A 9,056-nucleotide genomic window follows, 5' to 3' on the forward strand; every position below is an offset into this window, starting at 1 on the left:
AGCTTTGAGATATTTCATTTTAACACTTCGATCAGGATATAATTGAAATAAAATTCATAGTTTAGTAGTATTCTTTTTGTTTATCATTCTGAAAACGAAAATATTGAAAAAAATTGATAAAATTTTTGGATGAGATTGAGAGAATGAGAATACGAACCGTGTAATCTTCTAGAGACATCCAATTGTTTCCTAGAGCAACTCCTAGCAAATAAAATTTGGAGACGTGTATTTAAATTATTGATTCTAGATTATTACAATGTGATCATTTTAAACAAATCAAAGTTATAATATGATTTTTTTTTTACATATAAAAAAAAAGTTATAATTCATCATTTATATTTGAAATTTTTTATTAAAAAAGAAGTAAAAATAAAAGTACCTCCGAGATTAAGGGTCAAATTGCGAGCTTGGATGACCCGAAGAAGGGACAAAGCCAGAGTGACGGCGAATTTACCACCTTCAGACTACGCAAAGATGTACAAAGGAGCGTTTCGTAGGCCGACAATGTAGTTCGAAACCTCAGCCGGCAAAGTCATCATGTCGATCGCCGCCTCCATATCGCCTTTCGTAAATTCACCTCCACTCTCCACATAGCTACATCCGGTCCCGACTGGATTATCCTATTTTTTTAATGTTAAAATCATAAATTTAGTCGAAAAATATTAGAATTTAAGGTTAAAATGACCGAAAATTAAAAGGAAAAGGAGTTGACCACAAACAAGAGGTCTGCTTTTTTCAGCCATGTTGAGTTTCTTGGCATCAAGTTTGAGTTCAATGGCCCGATATCCAAGAAGTTCCCAAACCTAGTTCCCGAGCCACCCTATTTTTCAATATTTGAGCCATTTTCTTACAAAATACCCAAAATTTATAAATAAATCATTGGGAAAGATCGGTAGCTCACTGGTCCGCCTTGCAACAAGAGAATGGTCGGCCATGGCTTGGAACTGACGTCCACTCTGGAAGGACTTCTATAAAGCCACCAAAACATATGGGCTTCTGAACAACACATTCCAAGAACAAATATATAAAAAATAATGACTAAAATAAAATAGAAGGAAAATTAATGAATTTGGCTTACTGGGTCTGACTTGAACGTAGCCCCATTCTTCAGATCCGTCTTGAGATTTGTCAGTTATGGAAGTTCCGACATGAAACAGAGAAGAGGAAGTAATGAGAACGAAACAGAGATGAAGAACTAATAGTTTAGCCATTGTCGAGAGAATGAAAATCTTAGGTTCTTTAAAAATGGTGATAATGGATGACGATGAGACTTTTAGGTATTTATTGAATGGATCAATTAATTGGGAGAAGACAAGATTAGGGTTATAAAGTACAAAATGAGCAATGACAGACGCCATTGGACAGCACAAGATACAAGGACAATAAACAAGGTGACAATAGAGTGGGAGTAGAACCTAACTTATATTTTCTATTTTTCTTTATATCTTTCAATTGATTTTATTCCCATTTTGATATGAAAATTGAAATTATTTAATAAAAGTATATATTTAGAATTTTTTTAATGTAGAAATTTGTGGAGGTGTGGAGTCATTTAGTTACTAATTTAGTCCATTGATTAAAATTAATTTTGTGTTGTATTTGATTTTATTAAATGTTTTGAATGTTTGTGTTTTGTTTGGTTAAAATTAATGAATGAATTAATGAAAATTGAATATTAAGATTAAATTTTTCACGAAGTATAGGATCTAATTTTATAATATAAAACATTTAGTTGTAAAAATTAATACGTATAATTGAGATTTTTTTTAAGGTAGTATTTCTAAATGATAAAGATCGTACCACTACAAATTTAAGATTATACTTCGCTTAATTAAACGATAATTTGTATTTTTATGAACATTAGAATTGATGAATATCTTAAGTCTTATTTAGTAACTGTTTAGTTTTAAAAGTTGGGGTTGTTTTTTCTTTTTTTTCTTTTTTCTTTTTTTTGATAATTTGGAAGTAGTATTTTTAAATTTAATTTTTTGAAATAAAAAATCAAATGGTTATTAAAAGAAGCCTAAATAAAATAGGACTAAATACAACCTATAAAATTTAAAGATTATTAAAGGATGTCAATACCAGGATTCATATTTTGAACATGGTTGTGGAGGAGCTCGGGGGCTATTTAATGTCATGAATAGGATCCGGGTTTGTGGTCTTTGTACCAACTTCTCATATATACACTTTCACTCAATTTTTTAAAATGGGAAAAGATCCGTACAAAGGAATAATATATTCTTTTAATAACAAATATGATAGTGATTTAAACCTTAAGCGTTAAAGAAAAGACTAAATACCTTAATCATTATGAAAGAAACATTTTTATTTGAGAATGGTGGGTATAAATTGTAATGAGCAAAATAGGAGGAATGATTGAAGATTTCCCATAAACACATGACATGATTCATAATCTCATTAATATTTGATTCTTTTAAAGAAAATATAATTTTTCTTTTAATACAATAATCGGGAGTTTGAGAAAAAAAAAATCTAGCCAAACTACCATTATAACATCAACATTTTATTCATATAAACAACTATCTTTACGAAGTGAAAGGAAAAAAGTAGAAACCAACCAGAGTTGGATCAACCTTTGTGAAGGAAGTTGAGTTAGAAAAGTAAACTTCATCGAGATTCAATATTGGAAATAGGAGAATTGGAAGGTCCTTTTGTTGGGAGAGTAGTAGTAAGTACCTAAATGTTATAAGAATTTGATCAAATAATTTTATGGTCTCTTTTGATAGTTAGAGTATTTTTTTTAGCTATTTAGTTGAACTAATTTACCATATTTGTGGTTAGTTTCTATTTATTTATGTCGTTATTGTAAGGCTATAAAAGCCAAAGTTAAATACTCAATAATATTATCGCTTCAAACTCCAATCGTTTATGTTTCTGTGTTAATCATTCTTTTGTCAAAAACTTATAATTGGCCTCAAAACCACCACTAGGCTTTGTAGTGTAGTAATTTTTTAGTGATCAAATACAGAGAGTATGAGTAAAGACAAGACTTTAACGAAGATCCCTCACTTCGATGGTCTCTATGATCACTGGAGTGAGCTGATGGAAAATTTGCTCAAAGCAAAGAGTTTATGAAGTGTGGTAGAGATTGGTTTCTTAGAACTAGCGGAAGAAACAATGCTGACTAAGGCACAAAAGGGTCACCTTGATGATACTAGATTCAAAGATCACCAAGTAAAGCATTACCTCTTGTTGTATTATCCATTGAGGAATCCAAAGATACTGATAACATGTCCATTGATGAATTACAAAGTTCATTAGTGGTGCATGAACAAAAATATTGAAGATCAAGCAGTACTGGAGAGGAGCAAGTTCTAAAAGTCGAAGGTCGAACGGAAATAAGTAATAGAGGAAGAGGAACTTACAGGAGCAGAGGACACAGAAGAGGAAAATCAACTTTCAACAAAGCAACTGTTGAATGCGGTTCTGGAGTTAAACTCATGTCTATGATGAAAAATTGAAAATGGCTCAAAATATACTATAGGGGTACCATGGTGTCAGCTCTTTACCACCCCTGGGCCATGTGGCCTAATCGAGCTACCCTGTGGCACATACGTGTGTCACAATATGGGTTTGCGTACCGAGACGAGTGTCGAAGTTTTCTATATAGACCCGCTATCCGATACGGTATATGTAAATGACATGGAACTGGCACGGGAGAGCTAATGCCTCGATAGAATTCGGATGGATGGATGTTTGGGACGTTCCAATAAGATGAGCGACATGTGGGTCCGTTCTCAATGGCATGAGCGAGGGAGTTGCGATGGCCGACGACACCGCGAGATTCAAGGTGGCCTCAAGACATATGGGCCATATCGATGAGGATCGCAATAAAAATATGAGACGTGACATTGCATTGAAAGAACTTGGCCCTGAGCAGAGGTAAGGTCGAGCCGAATGACTTGGCCTAGTGTAGAGGCAAGTCGATTGTGTCGCAGACGATTGAACATGCACGCACAGGCAACGTGTGTGGTTGAACAAGCTTGGATTCCGCACAAGCGATGTTTGATTGGTGAAGACAAACCTCACCTAAGGTCCAATGACGCCACAAAGATGGGGTGAAAAATATATATGGGGCTTAATTCCCCTTAAGGCTAGTCGTGAGCGTGTCAAGATCACCACACAACTATGTTGAAAAAGTAGTACTGTGACAGTTGGTATCAGAGCCATAGTTTGTGTGTCTAGTGGGACAACATAGTCAAGAGAAATGAACTTGAGAGTTGATTGAAGACCTTGCAAGTGTGTCAAGAGTGCCAGAGTGGGCAAGACAGTTTCTGGTCAGAATTAGAATAAGTTGTGGGCTGAAACCAAGTCTACGTGAAGTTCATTAATGCTGTGTGTCGACACTTCAGTGTGGGGAGATCTACCCATCAAGTAAAACCAAGCTCATTTGCCAAGCGCTTTTAGTCCCTAAGTGGGCAAGACAGATGAAACAAAAAGCAAACCATGTCGGTTCTTTCTAAAGAGCCATTCACATTAGAGGAATAGTGTCAGTGGTTGCAAGCATCGGCCAAGTGCCAAAGTTGAGTACAACGCAAGTCCTTATGGGAGGATGAATTTGCTGCAAAGAGGCAACCGAGTTTAAGTGGGGGAGAGCCCAAGTAATTAAGTATCTCACCCCGTAGAGGTGCTCTAAGGTGCGAGTACACGTGTACTCCTTGAGCCATCACATTATGCCTAAAGTGGATGACTCCACAAGAGTTGTCAAGACCAATATCAACTCGAGAAGTGAGCATCAACTGGAAGTGGACATAGAGAAGTGAAGCTACAACATGACCACAAAAGCATCAAGACGGCATTGCCACACGAAGGTGGCCAATTAGGAGTTGGCGAAAGTGTAGCGCCAACACAGAGTTGTGTTACAAATTTTAAAAGAATTGACAAGAGTGTAAAGCAAACACAGAGTTGTGTTACGAGCTTTGCAGACATCCAGTTAAGAGTTGGCTAAAGTGAAGCACCAATACGGGGTTGTGTTACAAGCTTTCATACATTGCTACTATAATGGTTGGTGCCACAATGAATAAATGTCGTGGTTGGCTTGCGAGCCTCACCTTAAGGGGTGCACCATTGTGTGCGACTCAGAGAATACAATGAGTGTGGCCAAAGTGGCAAAAATTTAGGGAGCTCTCCCCCTAGCCAAGGAAAGAGTATGTCAAAGCTAGTTAGTTTGCCATTGTTTTTCCGGTGAATCCTGGGTCAAGTTTACAGAAGGGCGAGGGAGGCCCAAGAAGGGATAGCCCACAACCATAGTGCATTTATTTTACAGTACTTGTGTTGCAAGTCTCGGAGGCCGAGAGTAGGTTCGTCAGTGGGATAGCTTATAAGTAGTGCGCATTTTCTGTATTCGTTTTGAAGCATGCATTTCAAGTGGGTTCGTCAGCAGCCAGTCTAGGGTTGGGTCGTCATTGGGGACAATGGCTAGTTTAAGTGGGGGAGAATGTCACAACCTAACAATGGTTGTGCCACCAAGTAAGTCATCGAGAACGATGACTAGTTTAAGTGGGGGAGAATGTCACAACCTAACTATGTAGAGAGTAGGTTGTGGCCCTCACGTTGCGACAAGAGAAGGGCCACACTCAAGTGGCGCCCATCCGACCACACGAGGGTCTAGACGAGTGCCATCATGCGACCGAGGAGGGCGGTGCATCATCTAATATACCACACAACGTAGCCATTGAAGACAAGTTGAGACATAAGCAAGATAAAGACATCGAATAAACAAGAGTGACAAAGATAGGCTTGTTGAAGGGCCGGGTAGGGTCCCAAGCCACAAGAAAAATATATATGGGGCTTAATTCCCCTTAAGGTTGGTCGTGAGCGTGTCAAGATCACGATGGCGCGCGGTTGAAAAAGTAAGAACGGAGGACATCATCTCGTCTATATCCTTGTTACTGATACCGTGACCTTGCCTCTCTATGTAAGCATGTATAAACGGGTCAAATGTAAAATTGACTATTTCAATTGAAAATAGAGCAAACTATCATACATAGAAACAAATGGAGAGTGATGTAATATGGATTAAATAGTCTTCTATGAACCGGTTCAACTTTATGACGGACAAAATCAAAATGTTATTTTATTTAATAGGAAAGAAATTGGATGGCATCGTGAAGAAAGTCTGTATGAGCTAATAATGTCAATGTATGACAAAGAATCATAAGAGAGAAACTAACTTTGATTTATCTTCCTATATGAATATGCTACCAAGGTAAGAAAATTAGATATCAAGAAGCAACCAATTGAAGATAGTTTGAACCCTATCCTTACAATTTTTAAATAGAAATAATATTGAAAATGAAAATCTTGTATTTTCCCAAGAAACAAACAGAAACTAGAAGTGAAACTAACCTTAGGAGCAGTTGAACCTTTTCCTTTGGAATACGTTTGTATTTGGAATTTGATAGCATAAAAAAAGAACACCGTAGCATCACTACTTTTTGCTTCATGTCTTTCCATATGAGTCATTAACAACATTTCATCCTCTTCTTCCAGCTCTACATAATTCAATTCCTTATTCATCTTTGGACATTCATATTGAAAATGACCCAAGTCATGACACCTATAACATTCAACAGTTGCTTTGTTGAAAGTTGATCTTCCTCTTCCGCATCCTCTGCCCCGTAAGTTCCTCTTCCTCTGTTACTTATTTTCGTTTGTCCTTCGAATTTTAGAACTTGATCCTCTCCATTAATGCTGGATCTTCGAATTTTTTGTTCATGCACCACTAATGAACTTTGTAATTCATTAATGGACATGTTGTTAATATCTTTAGATTCCTCAATGGATACTACAACATAAGTAAATTTTTTAGTACACAGAATTTTTTCTACAATTTTCTTTTCTGGCATATCTTCTCTATTGCTTCTCATCTTGTTGGAGATTATCATCACTCTTGCAAAATAATTTGTGATACTTTAATACTTTTCCATCCCTAGAATCTCAAATTCTCTCCTTAATGTATTAAGAAGAGATTTCTTCACTTTTTGGTTTCCACCAAATTTTCGTTTCATTGAGTCCGAAACAATCTTGGCTGTGCGACGATCCAAGATTTATTCAAAGACGGTATGATTAATTGCTTGGAATAGGTAATGCTTTACTTGGTGATCTTTGTGTCTAGCATCATCAAGGTGGCCCTTTTGTGCCTCGGTCAGTATTGTTCTTTCCTCTCGTTCTAATAAACAAATCTCCACCACACTCCATACACAATTTGCTCTGAGCAAATTTTCCATAAGCTCACTCCAATCATCTAGTGACCATCAAAGTGAGGGATCTTCGCTAAAAATTTGTCTTCACTCATACTCTCTCTATTTGATCATTCAAAAATGGATGCTCTGATACTAATTGTTAGGTTTTGACAATTGAATAACTAATCCAGAAACATCTTCGCTAAAGTTTTGTCTTCGCTCATACTCTCTCTATTTGATCACTCAAAAATTGATGCACTGATACTGATTATTAAGTTTTGACAGAAACATACTCAATTGAAGTTTGAAGTGATGTTTTATTGAATGGGGGAACTTGCCTTTGATATACAAGTAACCATAAATAGAAATTACCTAAACAAATCTTGGAAAATACTTAAACTAAATCCATAAAAATACTGTCTAAATAAAGAAAAGATCAATATTTAACTATTTTCACAAGAGCTAAATCAATTACTTAAAAGAAGACTGAAACTTCACCTTGATATCACCTCCTCCTCGAATATGATGCTTTGCTTGAAGACGTAGATTAGAACCAGCAACATTGTGGCTATTTCAAATGAAATAAATGTAAACTTGTGTGTGTTTTCTTGATAAACAAACACAAACTAGAACTGAACCAGCAACATTGTTGCTATTTCAAATGAAATAAATGTAAACTTGTGTGTTTTTTTAGAAACAATCACAAACTAGAACTGATGTTGAGACTTGAATCTTGTACACGAGCCTAGGTTTGTTATTTGGATTTTTCTTATTTAGTTTGTTTGTATTTGATCCATTAATAATAGTGTAAATTTTAATATTTATTTAGTTAATAAATTTTAAAATCGGTAATAATTTAATTTATATCATACAAATTATAATTAAAATTATTAAAAATAAAATGTATTTTTAAATTAAAAAGATGAAATTTTTTCATGTTAAAATTTGACATTTAGTTTAAATTTTTTTTATTATAAATTTTAAAGTTGGCCGTTATTTTAATAAAAAAAATTAACCAAAAATATTTTAAACATTTTTTTTGATATCTATAATATTTAATAAAAAAAATAGTTTTTTAAATCTATTTATATATATATATATATATTTCTGAAATGAATTGTCAAAGATTTTCTCTCAAAATGGCAATTAATTTAAATCTTTCCTATCTCTCCACTAACCTCTCATCCTTATCCCAATTATCTCTCCTCAATAAACTCTTATGTCAAAACAACAATTAAAAAAACTTAACAACAAAAAATGGCTTTGGGCAGATTTACCTAAAGATGTGATCATAAGAATGTCAGTAGTAGGTTCGTTAAATCTTTTCTTTATTTTATTTCTGATTTTTTATTTAGATTTTAGTTAGAAATCAAATAAGAATAAAAATTTATGGGTTACCCGTAAATTGATTCCTAATATAGAGCAATTTTATTTTTTTGGAAAGAAAAGAAAATTAGAATCTATTTAAAATGACAATGAAAATACACCTAAGAAAGAAAAAAAAAAGGAAAAGTTTAGAAGTAAGAATGGATTGAAAATTGTCCAATTACGTGAAAGATTTAGGAGTAAGAATGATTAAAAATCAGTCAAGAATATATTCAAACAAAAATTAAAAAAATAAAGCAAAGTACATGCCACAAAAAGAAAATGAAAGATCTGAGTGAGAAGGCAAGGAACAAGAATATATTCAAACAAAAATTAAAAGATAAAGCAGAGTACATACCACAAAAAGAAAAGGAAAGATCAAAGTGTGAAGGCAAGGAAGTACACAATACTGAGTACATGCAGTGAAAGATCAATGAGAAGGATACCGAGTACATGCAGTGAAAGATCAATGAGAAGGATACC

The 9,056-nt window shown here is 34.6% G+C and overlaps 1 protein-coding gene across 1 annotated transcript; it reads right to left on the reverse strand.

The window, feature by feature from the left end:
* Nucleotides 1-379: 379 nt before the first annotated feature.
* On the reverse strand, nt 380-1,211 carry LOC111474437 (serine carboxypeptidase-like 51; the record flags this gene model as incomplete). Its single annotated transcript, XM_023119526.1, has 5 exons — nt 1,079-1,211; nt 902-996; nt 720-803; nt 519-620; nt 380-464 (listed from the first exon to the last, which is right to left on the reverse strand). Coding segments are annotated over exons 1-5 (499 nt in total), but the record flags the coding sequence as incomplete, so codon positions are not given.
* Between the last annotated feature and the right edge of the window lie 7,845 nt (nt 1,212-9,056).

This window comes from Cucurbita maxima, unplaced genomic scaffold, assembly GCF_002738345.1.
Source record: "Cucurbita maxima cultivar Rimu unplaced genomic scaffold, Cmax_1.0 Cma_Scf00370, whole genome shotgun sequence".
Taxonomy (NCBI): Eukaryota; Viridiplantae; Streptophyta; class Magnoliopsida; order Cucurbitales; family Cucurbitaceae; genus Cucurbita; species Cucurbita maxima.